This window comes from Leucopleurus acutus (genome assembly GCF_964270905.1).
Source record: "Leucopleurus acutus genome assembly, chromosome: 7".
NCBI lineage: Eukaryota > Metazoa > Chordata > Mammalia > Artiodactyla > Delphinidae > Leucopleurus > Leucopleurus acutus.
The window spans coordinates 10040602-10061696 of NC_139150.1; the positions used below are offsets into that span (position 1 = coordinate 10040602).

Consider the following 21095-nt stretch of genomic DNA (forward strand, 5'->3'; position numbering starts at 1 on the left):
CAAAACAAAGATGTATTAAATGAATCAGCTTGATGCTATTATTTTTTTTATGATTTCCAGTATCTTCATCAAATTAATTCATTGACTTAATCTAAAAAGTTCATCTTCAAGAACATCATCAGACCACAGAATTAATCTATGCGGCTTCTTCTTCTCCTTCTTTTTTTAAAGGATTAATGGTAACCCTTTTTATCTTTTGTGTCTGTTGAACCTTAGAAAAAACTTATTTTAACAGCACTAAAGAAATGAAAGTCACTATATTTCATAAGTTTAGCCTGTGATCTTTATCAGCATAGTGATGTATGTTTGTAGTTGAGTTTACGTCAAAAATTCTTGGGGCCTTCTTAAACGAATTATGGCAAAGAGAGAGAGTCTAGAAGTAGATAAGGTTTTTGATTTCTGCAGTATATTTCCTTTTTCATGTTTTTATCTCTCATAACACAAGTGTCTTGCCGAAGACTAGAACGTGTGACCAACTGGAATAATTTAGTTGTGAAAACAGAGGAGACATGTTAGTAAACAGCCTTCTTTACAAAAAGGCATTAACTGTTGGGAGGATAATGAAGTTGTCCCCAGTCTTACTTGAGACATGTTTGTCAGAATTTTGAACAGAAAAGAAACGGTTTTTAAAACCTCAAATATGGCCAGTTTGCAGTGTTTATTGAAAAAGCCGCTGTCAAACCATTAATTTGGTCGTCATAAAGAACACAACTCAAGTTTAATTGATGCTGTATCCAAAAAGTATGTGAATAGCTGACTTGGCAAAGGGACTGAGCATTAGAGCGCCTGCAGTGAAACACGTAATTACATATATTGTGGAATCAGAAAGACCCAGACTCTGAAGCCATACTCCATAAATAGCAATTCTATGGCTCTCTTTCCTTCCCCTAACTTCTACCTCACAGGCCATGTTCTCATAGGGAAGATTTATTGCTCTGTCCCTGTGAGTGTTTAAGACCTGGAACTTAATGACTAAATAGATACATGCCTTTAAAAAAATTGTACATATAAATATGGACTCTTACAAAAGTTAGTTGAGAAAATCAGTGTGTCAACGGCCCTGAGAAATTAAGAACACATTCTGCCTTAATAGATTAAAAAAAAAAAAAAGAAGCTGTACGCTGCCATTATTATTCAAATCAGTGATTTCTAAGTCTGATTTTGCCACTCCTTAGGATATCTTTTGCTGTTTGAAGGATGTCACAAACCTCTAAAAGATGAATTAATTCTAATTTCATTTTAACTGAACAAAGGCGTATACATCATATAGGAGAATGTTTCCATCAGAAACGACCATGGTTAAATTGTCTCAGAAATAATTCTCCATCCTTATACAGGTCTAGATGTAGGCTTTAAATGCAGTGGACACTCTTTTTAAGTACTAGCCTCAAATTCCAACACTGAAACAAAAGAAAGGGACCTTTCTATGAAATTAGCACCCGTCGGGGACTCCTGGGCTGTATTTAAATAAAGTACCAGACTTAAGCGTGCCAGGTGTGGTTTTATCGTAAGAAGGTCGTGCAGGTTTAGAGTCTTTAAAGGAAGCAGCCTGTCATTAAGAAATCATATAATAAAGTAGCTGTCGTCTTTATAGCTGAAAAGAGCTCTGTATCTCAATTAAGTATAGATGATCTAAAATCTTAAGGAAGTAACGTAATAGAGGTAACCTGATTACATTCTCTTGCAATAGTATAATTTAGAGGAAATCGGATTCTGTTGATGCTGGTTGTGTTGGTGGGGGGTTGTTTATTTGTTTTTTTTTGGTCCAAAACACTGTTTGGATTCAGGGCAGGAGCTCTTTGAGATTGTGAGTTAACCACAACTGCAGGAGACTCTTAAGCCCTCGTGAATAGAACCTGCTGGATATTTGAGATGAGATTCAGTTAAGGTTATGAGTTAAATTAGCTGGGTTTATTGGTGACCTCCCACTTAAATGAATCTTTCTTTTCATAAGTACTTGACAAGATCTGTAAAGTAGTGTATTTAATCTACTAATTAAATTAAAGCTACTGAATAATGATTTGTCCACATTGATTTAGCTTAAATAGAAAAGACCAGCATTGTTGTGATCTTCAGCAACCTTAATGGCCGAGCCAGTTAGACACAAAGGCCTCTTGTGTTTTATAGGTCAGAAGGACATAGGTAAGCCCAGGCTGTAATTGAATTGCCTGCACTGCACCCTGCAGTTGCAGATTTCCTTTGCCTTCCCGTTCCATTGTTGCACTGGGGCTTAAGAGAATGTTAACGTGGTAATAGGCACAGGGCCTTCCCCATTATACGTCTTGCTATCGAGCGGTTCTGCATGACTAGTTAAAGAAGATGGCAAGAAGATTAATGAAAGCAGGGCTAATACAGAAGGGGGTACTTTTGCAAGACTTCTACCGAGGAGATATTAGAGCTGAACCAGAGCTTGGCTTTTTCTTTATCCTGTGACCTTTGAACCTGCCTTACTGTTGAGAGCTGCCAGGGAAGTCGACATTTTGATTGATGTTGGTACACGAGTCAGTCTTTCCCATTGAATTCCACATCTGCACGAAAATAGCTTTTCCAGCAGAATTCATACTGGCTACAAGTGATAGCCAAATTGATGGCCGAAATGCTTTTATGTCATTTGCATTTAAACCTAAAGGTATTTGATGGTTTAATTCAGTATCCAGTTCTCATAGATTATAAGCATTCACTTATATTTTTTTTTTTTTTTTTTTTTTTTGCGGTACGCGGGCCTCTCACTATTGTGGTCTCTCCCGTTGCGGAGCACAGGCTCCGGACGCACAGGCCCAGCGGCCATGGCTCACGGGCGCAGCCTTTCCGCGGCATGTGGGATCTTCCCGGACCGGGGCACGAACCCGTGTCTCCTGCATCGGCAGGCAGACTCTCAACCACTGCGCCACCGGGGAAGCCCCACTTATATGTTCTTAATGGGTTTATCAACTCATGGTGAAAGACCAGTATTAAAGAGTATTCAAAGATTTGCAAACAGAGCTCCAAGGAGGCTTTATGGAGGAGTAAAAGCAGTCATCAAACAAACCCTTCACCATTCTTAGAAAAGAAAGATCAGTCAGTCTGAGGGCCCAGGCAAACTGACTTGGAGGTTTTTGTAAATAAAGCAAAGTGTGTGTTTTTGGAAAGCTTTCCATGGGGGAGTCTGAAACCTTGCCTCCGCACCCCACCTGAGCCCCAGCTTAGAGGCTGTCTTGATCCATCCAGATGCTGGGTTCCCTGACCTTGACCTTGGGACACTAGCATTCCATCGGAAAGGGATTGTTATGGTCTGCTTATAAGACAATCCAGTGCAGGCACGAACCTCTTCATTTGTTCTCACTAATTTTGTTACCTTGTTTGTGGAGCTGCAGGCCTCTAGCGTGTGTGCATGTGTCTGTGTGCGCATCCCCCACCCCTTCTCCCAACAAAGGAGAGCAGGGAGACTGGGAAAAGGACTCAGGTTTTGTACTGAAATCAACTTGGGCACATCACAGCCCATACACTGAATCCTCTGACCACCTGATTTCTTTTCTGCCTACTTGACAGGGGTAATTCCAGCAGAGAACACACACACACAAACACGTTGACGTGACAGGTATTCCAGTTCCTAGAGGAGAGGTACCCAGGAATTTTGTCATATTCTCTAGATGCTCGTGAGAATGTGTGAGAGGGAAATGAGGGTGAGCATTCAGCTACCGCTGGGTGAAAGAGCTGTACCCCAAGGTGGGTGGGTGGGTGAGTGTCCATGGCCGTGCTGGCATACTCTATGCCTCATAAGGTGCTTGCATTTATACTCACATCCTAAGGTTCTGTCGACTCCCAGGGGGTCCAGGCACTTCAGACTTCAGGTGGGCAAGCTATGCTGTGTTTTTATTCTCTGACAAGGACTTATTTCATAAGTTCCAGATCAAATACGGTAAGTACTGCTCGATTACAGAGCACAGCAGACTCTAACGTGTTAAATGCCCCAGTTATTGAATTGCCTTTTCACAAGGGTACTCTGGAGCACAGTCAGGAGCAGGCAGAGCCTCGTCCTTCTAACAGATACGTTTCCCAGCCCTATTAAAAGGGGTCTTCATCTGTCCTGTCAAAGGGAGTCTGCTGGGGTTTTTTAGTTTAATTACACTATCCAATTAAAACTCCTTGCTGCATTTGGATGCGCCTCTCCTTGGGCCTGAGTGGAGATGACATTTACAAGGCTCGCCTTTCAAGCAGACAATAGTGTGATTGATGAGGTGCACGTTCAGTGAAGGAGGCGAGTGCCTGTGGAAGTGCCGCTTAGTGCATTTTGATTTATTTATCATCTTCTTCCAAAACAAGGGAGCTGCTGGGAGATGGGTTCTAGGCAACAGGGGGGCCACCTCAGTTTTTCCAAGTGTGTGGGAGGGAAAGAAAGACCTGGCGTGTGCCACAGGATAAAGGTGGAGAAACACTGTAAGCGTGAGGCCAGCTTGCATCATCGAATGCCAGACTGCATTCTCAGGTTCTCTGACCCAGTTTGGTTTACAGTAACCTCAAGCTGTGATCTGCTGTTAAATAGGCCATCACTATGTTTCAGGGAACAGTTGCTGCGGCTGGATAACACTGGCCAGACCCCTGAGAACTTAGCCTGTGGGACCCAACTCAGCATGTGTCCCATTGACTGACCTGGTCATTATTAACTGACACCTGACGTTTGCACTGGACATGCCTAGTTATGCTCCCAGCTGCATCCTCCAGCAGTCTGGCAGCTTCTGTCCAGGGGCTACAGTCAGTGCTCAGTGGCTCTTTCTCTCACTCTGCCTGAACTACACTGAACATTTAAAAGTTGCTTCTAGGGACTTCCCTGGTGGTCCAGTGGTTAAGACTTCACCCTTCAACACAGGGGGTACAAGTTCGATCCCTGGTTGGGGAGCTAAGATCCCACATGGCTTGCGGCCAAAAAAACATAAAACAGAAGCAATATTGTAACAAATTCAATAAAGACTTTAAAAATGGTCCACATCATGGGACCTCCCTGGTGGCGCAGTGGTTAAGAATCCGCCTGCCATTGCAGGGGACACGGGTTTGAGCCCTGGTCCGGGAAGATCCCACATGCCGCAGAGCAACTAAGCCCATGTGCCACAATTACTGAGCCTGCGCTCTAGAGCCTGCGAGCTGCAACTCCTGGGCCCGCATGTCACAACTACTGAAGCCCGCGCACCTAGAGCCTGTGCTCTGCAGCAAAGAGAAGCCACCGTAATGAGAAGCCCGTGCCCCGCAACGAAGAGTAGCCCCCACTCGCCACAACTAGAGAAGGCCTGCATGCGGCAACGAAGGCCTGACGCAGCAAAAAAATAATACATTAAATAAAATTTTTTTAAAGGTTTCCTTCAATTAAAAAAAATGGTCCACATCCACAAAATTTAAAATATAAAATAAAAGTTGCTTTTGGAATTTGGAATCAGCCAAGAGCAAGTGAGGCTCTAACAAAGAGATACGGAGGCACATTGGAGAACTTCTCAAAGTTGTAGTGAAAAGGCAAACCCAGCATCTTGTTCTTAACCTACTATTCTGTGTACCCTCAGCATATGCTAGATGGGACCACTGTGCTTGTCTCTGTAGTTCCTGGAAAAGAGGTGTTTAGTACAATGTGTGGTCTCTGGAAGGGTCAACATTCTGAATTTAGGAGGCAGGCAGTTCTACTCTGAGCCCTAGACGGATGATAAAAACCTTCCCATATTCATTATCAGGTGCTACAGTTGCTCATGGGAGCTGTTGGAGGCATGTTTGCTCACTGCATGACATATAAGAATGTCTATGTTTATGAAGAAAATTGGCTGGTACTGAGACACTCAGTGGGTTTTCTTACATTCTGTGTAAACTTTCTTCATTTTTCTCTAAGGCTTACTAATAAATGAGAAAGAATTTCCTTGTGTTGATTGGAATATTGATATCTGTTAGAGTAGAAAACATTTCGGGGGTATCATCTTTTTATCCTCCTGGGAGAAGCCGTCTTTTTGCTATTAAATTTTCACTTAATTGTTGACTTGGACCTTATAGACCCATAATAACAAAACAGTTATGTAGGTATAATGGAAAGTTTACAGACATTTACATTTTCCTAGATTTTCATTACCATTTCCTCAAATTCTTTTTTTTTTTTTTTCTTGGTTGTAACATCAGAAGAGATCTGAATTGAGAAGAGGGTAAGGGCAGAGATTGTTTCCTACTGAAGAAATCTGTGTGAAGATTTCTCAGCTGGATAAATGATTGGAAGAATCTGTTTCCCTTACCTCCTGCCAAGCTCCAAACTGTGTTTTCATAATAAATAAATGGAGTGCTTAGATTTTAAGTTATTCTTGTAGACATGGAAAAAGTAAGCCATTATTTCATTAAATTCAAAATATGTATTGCTTACAAGACTCCCATAGGCAACTTCCAGGACAGGGTAGCTGTACCCAGATTAGCCCTTCTATCATAAATGACTGGAAAACTGCACAAAATATAAGAAACTGTTTGCAGACATTGAAAAACAGGCAGTACGGGACAGTGAGCCCTGAGAGAAGGGCAACAAATGAGCTGAGACCTACTATCACTTCAGCTTTCTTCCAGGGTTTCCCAAGGAGAGCATAGCAGTCTCACTGACCCGGGAGACACAGATGAGAGTTGGGGGAACTGAAATTCAGCAACTGAAATTAGCAAAATTTAAGTATGGAGAGGAGGGAGCCCTACTGAGAATGAGCTCCAGAAAGATGCCTTTTAATCTTCTGTTGTATACTAAGCTGTGTGTGCCTCCTGTGGGATCTCACAAGTCTGGTCAAAGAACAACTACTGGGGAGCTATAAACTAAAGTTCTGGCCAAAACTCTAGTTCATAGCTCCCCAGCAGTTGAAGCATCCAGGACATTTACTAGTAACTCTTGAAAGGCTGTATCTTAGGAGCAAGGCTACACTAGCCCTAGATTAAAGACTGCCTTAATTCTTAATAAAGTTTTAAACGGATTCCTGAAAGGATCAAACTGATCCACATGTAAATTAACTGACTGCCAGAACAAAGCCCAATGATTAGCTAAAAGATGATGACAAAATGCAAACATCCCACACTCAAGCGTTCATAGTATCCAACTTTCAATAAAAAATTATGAGACGTGGAAAGAAGCAGGAAAAAAATGTGTCCTGTAACCAGGAGAAAAATCAGTCAATAGAAGCAGAGTCAGAAATGGCAGGGATGATAGAATTGGCAGATAAGTACTTAAAAATTCATATTGTAAATATGTTCAAAGACTTAATAACTCAAAAAGAAGAGAAATGGAAACTTTAAAAAGAACCAAATGAAAATTCTAGAGCTAAGAAATACAGTACCTGAATCAAAAAATTCACTGATGGGAGCAAATCAGGAAGATTAGGAAAAAAGGTCAGAGGGTTAGTTATCTATTACCACATGACAAATTGTCCCAAAACTCAATGTCTTAAAACAACAATAACATTTATTTTCTTACAGCTTTGTGGGTCAGGAATCCAGCACAGCTTAGCTGGGTCCTCTAGCACAGGGTCTCTCACCAGGCTGCAGTCAGACTGTCAGCTGGAGCCAGCAAGTGTTCCGACATATATGTAGTTGGAGTCTCAGGGAAGGTAGAGAAAACTGTTCCAGATTTGATTTAAAATATCAATCCACCAATCTTGGAAGTCTAAAGAAGGCCAAACAGGATAAATACAGAGAAAACCACATCAAGGCACATCATAATCAAATTGCAGAAAACCAATGATAAAGAGAAAACTCTTATGAGCATCCAGAGGAACCAAGATAAGAAGTATTGCTGACTTCTCACCAGAAATAATGCGATCCAGAAGACAATGGAGTCAACCTAGAATTCTATACTTAGTGAAAATATCCTTCAGAAATGAAGGTGAAATGAAGACATTTCCAGACATTCCAAAAATAAAAGAATTTGTTGCCATTAAACCTTTACTATAAGAAATATTGAAGGCTGGAGGGGGAAAAAAAATACCAGATAGAAACCCAGATCTACCCAAAGAAATCAAGCGTACTCAAAATGTCACCATTAGCAACTGTACAGAATGAACAAAGAAAAAGGAAATAAGTGAGACCTCTTTGAGTGGGGATAGACAAACTCTGGCCCATAGGCTAAATCCAGCCCACCACCTATTTTTGTATGGCCTAGGCACTAAGAATAGTTTTTAACATGTGAATATTTGCAATTGATTTGATGATATGGAACATTAACTTTGAACTCCATTTAAGTGAAATGTTATCCACCCCCCCAAAAAAATATGTCCTTCTCAGAAGTAACCTGTAGTAACCCCAGAAAATACATTTGATGATTATATTTTGAATTTTGTCAGTTAAAAAATGTAGAAATTCTTTTTCTCTTGTTATATAAGTATCTATAAAATATCCTTAATTTTGCCTCTTGGCTCTCTTATCCTGTCTGGGAAAGTTTGTTTATCTTGGAGAGTGAGAGCAAAAAGACAAGGGAATCTACCGTGTGCCAGGCAGTGTCCCAAGTGCTTTATATGCACTACTTAATTCTTTTTTTTTTTTAACATCTTTATTGGGGTATAATTGCTTTACAATGGTGTGTTAGTTTCTGCTTTATAACAAAGTGAATCAGTTATACATATATATGTTCCCATCACTACTTAATTCTTGAAACAACCCTCTGAGGTTTATATTCATTTATTTTAGAAGTCTCAGATTGTTGATTTTTATCCTAGGATTACTTAATCTTAGCAACAACTCTGTGAGACAGATATTATTCCCATTTTATAAATGAGGAAACTGGGGCTCAGAGAAGTTATGTAACTTGCCTAAAGTTATATATAAATGGTAACAGAGGTTTATATTCTTCCCTCTGCCACTGACACAAAGCCAAGTCACTTAAACTTCTGTGCTTTTTGGATGGAAGAGTATCCCTAGCCCCCAACTCAGTCTATGAAGTCTTATTCCTCAACAAATTTTAACCATGCTTCGTTATCTGGTTTCTCTTCCTAAAGGATATTAAGTGCAGAAAAATAGAAGGTGGAAAAAGAATTACAGAACTTAATAATATAGTAGGAAGTTAAAACTGACGAGAGTTGACCAAAAATGAAACAAAACAAAAACTGTTAAAAATCAGTCCGAGAACTCAAAAAGCACAGTAGTATGGTAATAGGGAACTTACTACTATAATATGGAACTTAATATTTAGTGGTGATATGTAGAGCCTTTTGCAACTCTGAAGAAATCATGATATTCAGTACTTGTAAAGATGGACATGATAGCACGGTATTTATTTTCCTTATACTCTAATACAGGAGGAAATTTTATCATATGGATTTTTTAAATTTTATTTATTTTTTTAATTTATTTTTGGCTGCGTTGGGTCTTCGTTGCTGTGCGCGGGCTCTTTCCAGTTGCAGTGAGCGGGGGCTACTCTTCGTTGCGGTGCGCGGGCTTCTCATTGCCGTGGCTTCTCTCGTTGTGAAGCACGGGCTCTAGGCGTGCGGGCTTCAGTAGTTGTGGCACGCGGGCTCAGTAGTTGTGGCTTGCGGGCTCTAGAGCACAGGCTCAGTAGCTGTGGTGCACGGGCTTAGTTGCTCCGTGACATGTGGGATCTTCCTGGACCAGGGCTCGAACCCATGTCCCCTGAATTGGCAGGCGGATTCTTAACCACTGTGCCACCAGGAAAGTCCGATTTAATAGTTTTTACACTTCTCAGTTTTAATTTCTAATATAATAAATATTGATAGATATAGTCCACATGAACAAAAGGTTTTGGAGCTCCTCAGTAATGTTTAAAAGTGTAAGGGGATTCTGAGACCAAGAAGTTTGACAACTGCTGATTTAGGGTCTTGAAAATCATCTAAAAAGCTTGGACTTTATTCTGAAGACAATAGGAAAAGAAACACTGTAGAGTTTTAAGTAGGAGAGTGATATGACCAGATGTGTGTTACAAAAGGATGACTCCTCTCGGTAGTTTTTTGGATCTGAAGAAGACATGACCAAAAGTAGGAAAACCAAGAAGAGTCAACAGACGGTCAGGACCTCGGTGAGGGCTGTGGTCACAGGATGGGAAGGGATGGAAGATGAATATATGAAAACTATTTAGGGGACCAAATGCTTGGAACTTGGTAAGTAGTGAAGCCTCCAGTTGGGCTAACAGACCTTTAGATTTAAGGGGAAATGTAGAATTCAGTTCTGGATGTGCAACACTGCAGGCCATGTGAAGATGGCAGCTGTACTCACTGGTTGGCTCTGAAAGTCTGGAGAAAGGTCCGAGCCAGATATCTGCTTCGGGATCATCAATATCTGGGTAGTAGTTAAAACCTAAGGGGCAAACCTGACAGAGGAGAAATGGAGTTAAAAGAGATGAGGGTCAAGGACAGGACACCGGGGAAGACCATTATTTAAGAGAAAGATAAAGGACAAGAAGGTCACAAAGGACATATAAGAAACAGATTGCCTGGAGAAGTCAGTTGAAAAATCAGTTGACTGTGGCTTCCTGGGAAGAGAGGACTTCAGAAGTATCAGATACAGCTGAGAAGCCAAGCAAAATAAAAGCCGAGAAGTATCTACTGGATCTCTCAACATAGAGGTCGTGGTGACCTTAGCAAGAGTGTTTTCAGTAAATTAGAGGAAGGAGGGAAATCACATTGCCATGGGAGTTTTTATAATCAGAGAGCTTTAATTATGTTTATAGGAAGGAGCCAAAGGGGGCGGGGGGAGGGGGTGAATGACACAGGCAGAAGTGTTAAGTGGATCAGACTTTGTCCCTGCTCCAGAGGTCAAAGAGGTCATCACAGTTACTGGGGCCTCTGCCACCATCGGGGTACTCGAGGAGCACCAGCCTTTGCCAGTTGAATTACATTGAACTGAAGCTCCTACAGGCAGCTGGGAATGCTGCTCGCAGTGGAGACCAGACCCGGAGGGGGTGTTCAGCCCAGAGACCAAAGCATCCCAGGCCATCCATTTCCCACTGCAACGAAGAGTAGCCCCTGCTCGCTGCAACTAGAGAAAGCCCACGCACAGCAACAAAGACCCAATACAGCCAAAAATAAATAATAAATTAAATAAATAAAAGTTATTTTAAAAAAAGGGAAATCCAATGAGAGCTCTCCACCCACTTCCAAGCCAGAGGAACCAGAAAAGATCAGACCCTGGAAACCCATTTTTTTAGAAGTATCCATGCCTGATGTAAAGGAATTCAGAAGGAATCCAAATACTCAGAGATGTTCTTCATAGGCTTATCTATATAATACTGGCAATTTTATTAGTAACTTAAATGCCCAATGGAAGGATAGTAACGTGAACCGTGGCACACACCTACTTGTTGGCATAAAATACAGCTGTTGAAAAAGATGGTTGTGGAGACTGTGTAGCAACAAGGAAAAGGCTATGCTAAAATGTTAACAACAAAAATTCTCCCCAAATTTTACTATACAATCTGATTACAACTGTGTGAAAACAGACATGTGAGAATGACTAGAAAAGAGACCATGGATGTCATTGTGCCAGGATGTTGGTATTATGGGGGTGGAGTGTGGAAGTTTTTCCTCTGTCTTCTAAATTTCTAGTAACTTTAAAATATATTTTATAATTTTTTAATTGAAAAGGAAAACCAAAAAATTCAAGTTTATTTTTGGCTTTCCTGGCAAGTGGGACACCTGGGGGGTTTTAGACCAAGGTGGGCCTCAGGCTCAGTTTGGAAGTCCCAGCTCTGACCAGTCATTGCCAGCTACTGTCGGTGCCCGCAGGTCGTTTAGAAGGGAGCCTCTTTTCAAACAACAATCTCTGTTCCATTTGCAGGGGAAATCTGGGAGCACTTCCTTTAGCAGGAGTGTATGCGCTGCTGGCCCTCTGCCTAAGCTGTCCCATCTTGTGATGATAGCAGCTTTTTCTGAATGGCCACTCCCCTCAATTGACCAGAAGACCCTGTTTTTTCAGCACAGCCTCTGGTTTAAGTTAAAACTCGTAATGCGGATGATAAATTACAGCACGAAAGCTCAAAAGTCTCCACTTCTGACACCTGTACTGCTAATTAGTAAAAATACATTTTTACATATCCAGACTTCCATTTCAATATTCAGAAGCAGATGTATAGTTTCAGTGCCCTGAGCAAATCTGGATATGTGACCGGGGCTTAGGTGCCACATTTTATACCCCATTATATTGCATTTTATTCCTACAGCTCTAAAGCAAGTCTGCTCAAAGAAGGCCCAATTAAAAAACAAATCGTCAGAACAGTGAGGATATTATTGTCAAACATCAGTTCCATCACAGTTGTAAGAATGATGGCCACCACCCATTGAGCCCCCGCTGTTTCCAAGTGCCATGTGAGATGCCTGATGGATGCTGTCTCCTCTCGGGCAAACCTTGGCCTCTGGAGGGACAGTGCCTCTGACCGTCCCACCACTAGAACACAGCAGAACTGGATTTCTTCCCAAGTCTCTGACTAGCACTCACACTTTCCCCCTCTGCATCCCAGGCTTTTGTTATGCCTCAATTTCCAAACAGAATTTAACAACCCAAACAAAATAATTTGGACTAATTGCAATATTAGACTTTGTATTTTCTTTTAAATCATACTGATACACAGGCTCACCTCAGAGATATTGCAGGTTTGGTTCCAGACCACCACAGTAAAGCAAGTCACACACATTTTTTGGTTTCCCAATGCATATAAAAGTTATATTTACACTATACTGTAGTCTGTTAAATGTGCAATAACATTATGTCTAAAAAAATAATTTACACACCTTAATTTAAAAACACTTTATTGCTGAAAAATGCTAACCATCATCTGACAGTGCAAGGTTGCCACAAACCTTCAATTTGTAAAAAATGCAGTATCTGCGAACCACAATAAATGAAAGCACCACAAAACAAGGCATGCCTGGATCATTTTTCTCAACTGGCATTTTTACAAAGACAGTTTACCCCTATGGCTTACTCATTCCCTGTGAAAGGTGCTGATGTTCTTTGAGTTTCCAAGGGTAACCTGCCCACCTCTGATTCCCTCTAACACCCCAGGACAGATGCCCCGATGGGCTGCAGCTAAGGAGGACATTTGACCCCCCCCGCCATCTTCCTCCTTTACCTGAGGTGAGCCTAGAGGTGCCCGAGGCTGGTAAAGTTTTGATAACAGACTTTTCTCACTTTGTGTTCCTGTTCTGTTCAGCTGGTGTTGAAATGCCAGTGATTCCTTCCCAAACACCTCTGGTGGAAATTTACCACATAGCATAAAGCACTCATGTTTATTGATAGATCCATCTCCAGAAAGAGGTCAATTAACTTGTTACACTTTAATATATGGGCTTTGGATTAGGCGAAATTATACAAGTGTGAATTCTGCTTATTAACTCTTATAAAAAGAATTCCCAAGTCCTGCCACTGTTACCTTCTCTATAGTTCTCAAGTCAGTCCCTTTCTCAGCATCCTTTTTACTCCTGTCTAGCTCAAAACTGAATATGCTCCTACCTGGATGACTGTGGCAGCTGGTCCCCCTGCCTCCAGGCCCTGGTGAGCCAGGGTGAATGCCCAAAAGCCCAATCTGACCATTCACTGCCCAGCTTACAGTCCACTAGTGGCTCCCTCAGCTGTTGAATCCAGTGTTCCCAGCCCTTTAGTCTGCCCTGTGTCACAGCACCTCCTGCCCGCCCACTGTTCGTGAACCTGCCTGCTCGGAGCCCTGGCTCGGAGGCGTGCTGCCTCTCGCCCCCGTGTGTGTGTCCACGCTCTGTCCTCGCCCTGTCGCATCCTTCTCCACCCCACGTTTACCCAGCTGACCCCCCTTCCTCCTCTAAGACTGCTCAGTCAGGCGTCGGCTTCTCCGGAAGCTGTGTCTCTAGTGGCCCTTCCGCTACCAGGCCAGCCACCTCCCCTGGGGTCTCCACAGCATCTCCCTGGGATCACCTTCTTCGTCATGCTCATCATACTTGTCTCTCAGTGTTCCTGGTGTTCATTCCTCTGGGCACCCAGCAAAACAGGGATCCCTGAAGCAAGGGGAAAAGCCTCACAGCAAAAACTCTCAGCGCGCCTTGGCCCCATGCTCCGTGGCTCCAGCACGAGTGACAGCATGGCTCTGAGTTAACTAGAGCTCTCCCTCCGAAGTCCTCCCACAGAGCAGGAAGGGGCCGTCTGCCGTAGCTGTCCCACCGCACCGCACCCGGTTTTTAGCTGTGTGATAGTCTATCTGTGGCTCTGTAATAGTTACAAAAGGGCCGAGCTGTTGAATCCTAATACAGGTTCTCCAGATGGTGTTCTGTCTCCTCTTCCCTCAGTGATGTGAATGCTCTCTCTGGAAAGGACGGATAAGTCAGAGGCTTCAGTGAGATGGTCAGGGCTGGAACTCTTCATCACTCTGACTTGCTTCCCTCTTCCTTGGGGGTCTGGTAAGAGTGCTGGGGACAGGCAGAGGACACACACAGCCTCCTAGCTCAGCACCGTACATGGGGGGGTGTTTGTAGTCACCTGACCCAAATATGCAGCCGTTCCGGACACTCGATGTGGATGATTAGTTTGTTTTCGTCCTATGATTGGTGTGCAGATGAACCACAGGCCTCCCCTCTGTGAGCCCGTACCATCCAAGGGGATGGTGTGGAGGCTTCCTTCCAGAGGCTCCCGGGCCCCTGCAGACTGCATGTCACGTGTGCCATGTGTAGATTTGGCTCTTCCTAAAGAGTGCAGGACAGGTTTTTAATGGTGTCCCAGTTGTTCAGGCGAAACATGCTCTAGTATCTTGAGGTTTGGGTTTTGTTTTGTCAGTGACGAGCGGGAGCAGGTGGTATAGACAGTCCATGAGATCACTTATCAGAGTGGTCAGCGAACCCCGAAGCTTCGGGTCCACAGACCTCCCTAAGACCTTCTGGTCCTTTTTAGCTGCAGGCACTGGTGTCTGTGTCTGTCACGGCCAGGTGTCAGCAGTAAGGCCTCCTGGAGGGGGTGTCTCTGTTTGTCCTTCACAGCCCTGTGACCTTCATAGACAGCTCTGCTTGGTCACAGCATGGCCAACAGAGAGATCTGCATTGTTCTTCCGCACAGTGATATCACCATCAAGGCTCTGACATTCTGAGCTGAATCCTGTAAAGATAAAAGAATACACACATACGCTCACGTCCATACATACAGATACATCCATTCATGTGAGATTCACTTCTCAGAAACAAGTAATTTATATATTCACAGAATGATTAGCTTTCAGCTAAAAATTCTAACACTTTAGTACCACGATTTAGAATCAGGCTATATTTGTCAAGTGACGGAAAGCGAGGTTTTTCAGAAATTATTAGCTAATTTTTTCAATATTGAATTTATAGTCAGAAAGTATATCATAATGATGTTTCCAGGATCAAATACCAGCAGCTTAACTTTTCTGGCCACAAACGTACAGCATGTATCAGTTTATTTTTGAAGATCTGAAGAATTAGCTACTGTAAATAAAGTTTCCAGGAAGATTTCTCTGGGAAAGAGGTGAACTTACAGTAATATGGGTGATATGTTATTAATAACTATGACCAGCCACTGCTTCAATTAAAAGGACAACGGATGAGAAGGGCTAATAGAAAGGATATGCTGAATTGTAATCTCACAAGCACTGAAGTCTGCAGAAAAGACAAGAAGGAGTTGTTTCTGAGGCTGGTAGGAGGAAGCCTCTGGGTAAGAGATGTCACCAGCTGCTCCTTGGTCTGGGAATGTTTACCGAGCTCTGACTACACGTCTCTCTGGAACAGTGCTCCTTTGGTTGCCAATAATGGAAACCAACTTCAAAATAGCTTAAAGGAGAAAGAGGACTTTCTTGGAGGTCCACAGGGGTCTCCCAGAACCCAAGGACAGCATGAGCTGATGGGCCAGGGAGAGCATCACATGGGAGTGAGGACGGCGGGCACCTATGTCTCCACTTAGAGGAGGGAATCTGATTGGCATGTTTGGCCCAAAGGACAGGCACAGGGGGTGCGGACACGACTGCAGGTGGCGTGATACGGTAAGCAGGTTTCTTTGACGGGCCGAGCACTGTGGGAGGCCACATGAGAAACGTGCCTAGGAATGTATCCCACGGAGGTGCCAGTTGAGCTAAAGTACCCAGCATTGGCTGACCTTTTGGAGACAGGATAATGAGAGGGGACATCCCAAGCGTGGGCAGGTGGGTATGTGCAATGCCCTGGGCTGGCATGTGGCATCTGAGAGTGGTGAGGTGAGGTGAGGCTAGACCAGGAAGCAGTTCCAGAAATGACAAGGTTGCCCTGAAGGTGGTAGGAAAGGGTTACAAAAGCATTTGGGTCTGGGGGTGGTTTGTGTGTTGAGGGGGTCAGACCCCCTGAGTCAGTCTGCTCTGTGACGTGCCAGCTTTCCATGGCAGCCTTTAGAGCAGCCTCTCCACGCCCCCCGCCGCCCCCAGTCCACCCATCCTTCCAGGGTGGAAGTGACCGGAGGCCTTGGGCCTTGGGCCTTGGGCCTTGGGAGCAGCCTCCACGCGGGATCACATGACCAGGACTCCCCCTCCCAGCAGGAGCCAGGCTACGGAGAACCTGGTAATAGCGTTACTATCGGCCTTCCTCCTTCCTGTTGCTCATTTATTTGACTTTAAGCACAGTTATTTTTAGGGAAATAATTTGGAGTTAATTGGCCTTCTGCCTTAAAAAATACCACCTTTTCCATGCGACTATTATGTAGAAATAGTTCTGTAGAGCTTTCCTAATCTGGCGTCCCCGGAACACCCTTCAGAGTGGAATGGGACATAACTAGCCGTTTGATCTGTTGTTTACTGCCTGCTCTCTCCCCACCTGTGATGAGAAGGTGAACGACTCCTGGGAAGAGTTGCAGCCCTGCAGCGTCCACTTGCTCTCGCTGGAACTGAAATGACAAGGGGAGAGGAGAATACGGGGGGCCTCCCGCAAGGTAACCCGCCAGAGCCCCCTCAACCCTGCCTTTTCTCTCTCCCTCTAGGTCACGCGATATTTAAACTCACGTATCTAAGCAATCACGACTATAAACACCTCTACTTTGAATCTGACGCTGCTACCGTCAATGAAATCGTGCTCAAGGTGAGTGTTCCTTCTTGGCCCAGACCCGGCGTATGCAGGACCGGCTCCCCCCAGCACTGCATGAGGCTCCCGGGCCGGTTTTGCAGGGTCACTGCACTGCCTACGGGCCACCCGGCTGGTGAGCACCCAGGCCTGGGCCACACTGCAGGTCAGCTGCTCTGCACCTGCTTCAGCCAGCCAGGACCCCCTTCAGCTTCCTCCCAGTCCCCCGATAATCCTCCTTCTTCATGTGTTTATTCATTCTTTTTACGTACCATTTATTTCCCTCCAACCCCACTCAGGAGCTCCTTGAGGTTCCTGGAAAAGACTCTGAGGAAATTATTGTTATTGTTTGAAGACACCTTAAAGTAATCACGATAATTAACCTGTTCTAAACATCCCGGCTTGATGCTAGAATTGTCTGTTACCATATCTCAACAGTGCTCACGGAGCACCTTCTGTGTGCCAGGCTAGTACTCAGGATACTGCAGTGACAGACCCAGTCCCTGCCCTCAGCGAGCTTGTCCTCTTTCAGAGGAAAGAGACATTAAGAAAATTACAGAGAGGGACTTCCCTGGTGGCACTGTGGTTAAGAATCCACCTGCCAATGCAGGGGACACGGGTTTGAGCCCTGGTCCAGGGAGATCCCACATGCTGCAGAGCAACTCAGCCTGTGCACCACAACTACTGAGCCTGCGCTCTAGAGCCCACGAGCCACAACTACTGAGCCCGTGTGCCACAGCTACTGAAGCCCACGTGCCTAGAGCCCGTGCTCCGCAACAACAGAAGCCACTGCAATGAGAAGCCCATGCACCACAATGAAGAGTAGCCCCTGCTTGCCGCAACTAGAGAGAAAGCCTGCACACAGCAACAAAGACCCAACACAGCCAATAAATAAATAAATAAATATTTTTAAAAAGACTAGTCGTTAAGTAAGTCACAAGGTGCCCCATCGGTGTGTAAAGAGTAAACTGACTTGGTACAGGGGGTAGGGAGGCAGGGAGAGCTGAGCCCTGAAGGATGGATGGAAAAGCACACATTTTACCAGGTGAGGAGAGAGAAAAGGCATTTCACAGAGAGAGCAGCCTGTAGTGGAGCAGAGAAGCAGGGCGAGTGCGGTGTGGCTGGGAGGTTGCACCCAAGCCTGTGTGTCTGGAGCAGAGAGGTTGCAGGGGCCAAGCCACACAGAATCTTGCAAAATGGGGTCGGACTGAGAAAAGCTCCTGTGGGGTCTCATTGGTTCAGGAAATATGGGTCAGGGCCTGAGATTCTGTGTCTCTAAGAAGCTCTCAGGTGCTGCAGAGGATGCCGTCTGTGTACCACACTCTGAGTAGCCCTGGTCTAGTGATTTGCAGACTCTTCCAAACTGAGAATCCTTTCTCCAAGCCAAATCTTACGTAGAATGACCAGATAGAGAAAACAGAACTGCTTTGGCAGAACAGAGCTTAGAGCCAGAGGGGGCTCCTCCACCCCTGGTTGTGTGTGACTCTGACCAGTCACATCACCTCCCTGGGCCTCAGTTTCTCCTCCTGTAAAATAGGGATCATGGTACCTACCCTGCCCTACCCCACCATAAGGCTAATATTAGCTGCTAGAGCAAATATTAAATGGTACGGGGAAGCTACCTAAGTGATTATTCGTTCTCTTCTTAAGAGTAGATGTCATCAAGTAATAGTAATAAAAGTACTAAGATACACTGAGGGGTCACAAAGTGCAGGACCTGGGCCAGGCACTTTACCTGTCCTGTCTCAAGGAACCTTCACACCTCTATGAGGTCATTCCCATTTTCTAGATGAAAACTGAGGCTCAGGAAAAAAGTAACTTAGCCAGGGTTGTGACAGGCAGAACCAGAACTTGACCCCGGTTTGGCAGATTCCAGAACTTGTGCTCCTAACCTCCCAGGTGTGCATAGACTTAAGGAGCTGAACAGAAGATTTCAATGAAATGGAATTATTTCACAGAAACGTTTTGAGCAAAGTCCTCATGGCTTCAAAAGATTTTCAAAAGTAGTAGATAAGAATTAAAAGAATAAAGCTGCTAGGAGGACAGTTTAGAGCCAAGACAGAGTAGCGTGACCAGTTGGATGGAAAGCAGAGGGTTCATAGACCACCCCGGATCGGAGCCCCTTGGAACAGGCAGGGGACAGTGCCCATCTGGAGTGCCTGAAGGCAGCGAGCTGAGAGTTACCTGCCAGCGCATCCCCCGACGACCCAGGGAGCGTGTGCCGCACTCCGGGGCCAGGTGGAGAAATATTCCATTACCCCGTCAGGGCTGGCCTTTTTTTTTTTAATTTATTTATTTATTTTATTTTTGGCTGCATTGGGTCTTCGTTGCTGCCTGCGGGCTTTCTCTAGTTGCAGCGAGCGAGGGCTACTCTTCGTTGCAGTGTGTGAGCTTCTCATTGCAGTGGCTTCTCTTGCTGCAGAGCACAGGCTCTAGGCTTGCGGGCTTCAGTAGTTGTGACACACGGGTTCAGTAGTTGTGGCGCACAAGCTTGCTCCACAGCATGTGGCATCTCCCCGGACCAGGGCTGAACCCATGTCCCATGCATTGGCAGGCGGATTCTTAACCACTGTGCCACCAGGGAAGTCCTGGCCTTTTTTTTTGTAGCCAGCATTAAAATATTCAAGGATTTTACTAGAAGGATTCTAGTAAAATTATAATCCTGTGTTTGACATCAAAATAATTTTCACAACAGCAGATTGATGACAGAAACACAGGTTTATGACTTCACTGCAAGACTGTGGAAGAACAAGTGCAGAGAAATCATTTTCCAGGACCAAATGCTCCCTCGAAGCAGATGCTTTTCTGCAAAATCCCCAAGGCCTATCGCCTTTCCTAAAATGTCTGTTTTCATATGAAAATGCTTGTAGAAATATTACATCATGCACAAGACTCCAGGAGACGTCCCAGCCTGATTTATTTAGAGAACTAATGATCGCGATCCTGATGGAAGATTAAATTTCATGTCTCCGATCTCTGATTTTTAAAGCAGTTTAAATACTTAGCCCAATCTGCCATTCCCAATGTCTTCGTGGGGCTTTGCACCAACACCAAGTGACTGAGGCCCCACTTGGTAGAAATGTTGCCATCAGAGGTTCTTCTCAGGTCGGTCTTAGACGCAAGTAATACATGTGGTGGTTCTAGAATTGAGGAGTTTCACATAAAATAAGAGCTTTAGACTGAAACTTTAGACGAGTCACAGCTTGGGCTCTGACCAGTGTCTGCAACTGAAAGGAGGAAATAAGGACCAGAGGCTAATGTCAAAGAAACTATTACAAGCAGGCCACTCTCCAAGTTATTTTTAGCTCGTTGTGTTTTTCCCCATAGGACCCATTTATTGGTCACCGACTGTATACAAGACATTTTATGTACATTATCTCATTTCATCTTTGCAACTGCCCTGCCCAGTGTAGACATTATTATCCCCACTTTATAGACGAGGAAAAAGAGGCCCAAGGCCACAGAGCACATACAGGTGAAGCCTCATCTTGAACCAAGCTGAGGAGTCCCAGACCTGCCCTGCCCCTTCCCACCCGAGATGGGATTGAGCTAAGCCCTGCGTGGCCCCTAATTCTGCAGGCTTCGAGGTGAATCTCAGAGGAATCATTGGTCTCTTCAAATTGGGTTCTTCTCGTGATCGAGTGATGGAGGCTGTGACTTTATTGACCATGAAAACTCCCTATATTTTTATGCCTTAAGCTGTAAAATGCACTGAAAGTGAGACACTCTATAGTGCATAAAACTGTGCAAGTCTTAAGCCACAGCATATTAACCAGCTAATGCAGACCAAAGAGCGTTTTTATCTTTTGACTATTACATTAATCTTCCATTAAAATTATCTATGTGATTATCACAAAGCACTGAAGATAATAAATTTAGGAAATAGTTGGCCTGTTGAGGATCATTTTAAAATGCTTTTGTCAAGTTACATGTGCCAAAAATACACTGAAAACAGTAGATTGGTTGAGTGTGCAAACAATCGAACCCAAAGATTGCTCTTATTAAGAATGATAAACCTCTTCTTTCCATGCATTGTCTCTAGTGTCCCAAATCGTCACCTGGCCCTGCAGGCCTCATGATTTATTGCTCTCAGCTGGTAACTTGGCGAGGCAGTGGGCCGAGCGCGTCAAG

General features: G+C 44.2%; 1 protein-coding gene across 4 annotated transcripts in view; it reads left to right on the plus strand.

Moving 5' to 3' along the window:
* MAPKAP1 (MAPK associated protein 1) overlaps window positions 1–21095 on the plus strand; it is a 231594-nt gene that overhangs the window by 207379 nt on the left and 3120 nt on the right. For all 4 annotated transcript variants that reach the window (XM_082842752.1, XM_082842754.1, XM_082842753.1 and 1 more), the window contains one exon: window positions 16885–16982. In XM_082842752.1, the coding sequence (XP_082698878.1) occupies window positions 16885–16982 (98 nt within the window). The remainder of the gene's footprint in view (window positions 1–16884; window positions 16983–21095) is intronic.